Source organism: Elephantulus edwardii, unplaced genomic scaffold (genome assembly GCF_000299155.1).
Source record: "Elephantulus edwardii isolate Elephantulus edwardi_28Jun2011 unplaced genomic scaffold, EleEdw1.0 scaffold00151, whole genome shotgun sequence".
Lineage (NCBI taxonomy): Eukaryota > Metazoa > Chordata > Mammalia > Macroscelidea > Macroscelididae > Elephantulus > Elephantulus edwardii.
In genome coordinates, this window is record NW_006399901.1 from 3,021,355 (window position 1) to 3,023,827 (window position 2,473).

The window sequence follows — 2,473 nt, forward strand, 5'->3', positions numbered from 1 at the left end:
ACCTTAGTCTCCAGACAACATATGAACATTTGGTAGTAATTAATTAGGTAGAAGTTAGAGAAGATCAGTGAAACCTGAGATAAATGGAGCCATCATGAGAGGAATGACCCTTGGCCAGGTGTCAACTGACTTGAGGTTGCTAATGAAAGAAGATTCATTTAACAGTCCTGTTGTTTATTTTGTAGTTTTTACACATCCAAAAGCCAGCTCTTCTGCAACAGTTTCACCCCACGAATAAAACTGGCAGGAAAGAAGGTAAGTCTCACTAACCATCAGAGCTTGAGGGATCCCTGGGTTGTTCTGTCCCTAGATACTCCCCCTCCTCGACACTCTGTTGTCATGAATGGAATTTAAGGGCTTAGAGCTTCTCAGTTTGTACGTTAAAGAAGCACTTAAATAATGAGGTAAACCCCAGACTGCAAGAAATATTTTTGGAAAATAATGAGAGTTAGTTTTATTGTTACGTAATTGATTCTTTTTTTTTAATGAGAAAGATTTTCTTTAAATTAATTTTAATGAACATTTACAGACTTTGGATTTCCATTCTTTCATTATTGCATTTTTCTCCCTGCCCATTCCCCCCGCCCCCAATTTACTCTTTGAAAAGTAAAAGAAAAATTCTTTCATTATTATACAATCCCTCCCCCCAAATGCACTCCATTATACATGCTTCATTCTGGACTCCTGTCATGATAATAATACCTAATCATATATTGCTTTTAATCAGTTCTCTCCCTCACCTGTTTCAACGCAGTATACAATATTTTCCCCCTCTTTCTCAGTCCCCCCTCAACCCCAGTGCCAGTCCCGTTTTTTACAGCAGTGACACTATGCAGTACTTGTCCTTTTGTGATTGAGATACTTCACTCAGCATAATGTCCTCCAGGGTCAACCTTTTTGAATAATGTTTCATGAGTTTACTTGCAGTGTAGTATTCCATTGTGTGAATATGCCAGGGCTTTCTATCCATTTATTGATGGGCACTTAGGTTGTTTCTGACTCTTTGCTATTGTGAAAAAAAGCCGCAAAGAACATGGGTGTGCATTTATCTGCTTGGGTGGCAGTTTCTTTAGGGTTATATAATTGACCTTAAAGGAGCCCTGGTAGTGTGGTATGTAACCTATTTGGCTCCTAACCAAAAAGGTCAGCATTTGACCTCCCAGTTGCTCCACTGGAGAAAGGGGGGCAGTTTCCTCCCATAAGGATTTACAGCATTGTAAACTCAATGGAAGGTTGCTAGGAGTTGGAATCAATTTAGCAGCATTTGGCATGATGAGTTAACTCAGATACAAGGACCACTCAGCTCATAGGGAGATGGAGACAGATGCTAAGACATGGATACACGTTTTCCAAAAGGAAACCTAATGGAGAGGTCTTATCTTAGTAATGATGCAAATTCAAATGAAAATGAGCATTCTGATGTGTATGGTTATCAGGTAGGTTTAAAACATTAGTAATTGTGTCAAATGCTGGGAAAACTGGTAAATGTGGTATGTAAGTAGCTGGTTGACACCTAACCCTTGTGGAACACAGTTCAGCCATGAGTATTGATCCCGAGTAATGGGACTTTGAGAATCAGAGTCTTACCTTGTCATTGTACCCCACCTTAACTGTCACCTTCCATGCTGAATAAGAGACTAATGTGCAGGGGATGCGGTGGGGAAGAGTAATGGAACTGCTCATGCCTTTTGACCAGAGGATTCAATTTTTGGTCATATGGTCTAAACAATTGGGGGCATCTTATAAATATTAATCTTGTTCTAGTTTTGTTGATAATAGTAAAAAGTTGAAAATAGTTGTTACGGTTGTGCACCGTTGAATCAGAACCAACCCATACCTGACCCTCTGGATGGTTTTCAGAGGCAGTTAATTGTGTGGGAGGAAATCATCCATCTTTCTTCTATGGAGCGGGTGGTGGCCTCAAACCGTGTGCCTTTGGGATTGTAGCACAACTTCTTGCTACTTGGTCAATAGAGTTCCCTTGAAAACAGCAGGGAATGGATAAATAAACCAGGAACTATCCACTCAGTGGAATGTATGTTCAGCCAATAAAAATGGCACTTTGAAGGACCTGAAAAAAAAGTTTTTGTTGTAAAAAAGAAATGCAAGATGTTACGTGTATGGGCAACATGCCATAGTGCTCTAACCATGTGTTTCTAACAGTTGAACTCTGTGAAGGTTCCTTATCATGTGCTGTGCTAGTTGTGTCAGAAGTATCAGATGAGGAAGATGGCACAGGATAGGGCAGGTCAGATCCATTGTTCGTAGTGAATTGTACTTGACAGCACCTTACAAAAGCAACAGTGTTAGGATCGTTTCTTCCTTCTGCGTGTGTGTGTGTGTGTGTGAGACGACATTCTTCTTAGAAAGTGTTAGTTTGGGGGAGCTCTGGTGGCCTAGTGGCAAGAAGCTGCACTGCAATCCCAGAGGAACACGGTTCGAATCCACCAGGTGCTCTGCCGGAGAAGGAGGC

At 40.9% G+C, this 2,473-nt stretch overlaps 1 protein-coding gene across 5 annotated transcripts in view; it reads left to right on the forward strand.

The window, feature by feature from the left end:
* DEPDC5 (DEP domain containing 5) overlaps positions 1-2,473 on the forward strand; it is a 170,875-nt gene that overhangs the window by 50,217 nt on the left and 118,185 nt on the right. For all 5 annotated transcript variants that reach the window (XM_006894814.1, XM_006894811.1, XM_006894812.1 and 2 more), the window contains one exon: positions 186-255. In XM_006894814.1, coding sequence (XP_006894876.1) covers positions 186-255 — 70 coding nt within the window. The remainder of the gene's footprint in view (positions 1-185; positions 256-2,473) is intronic.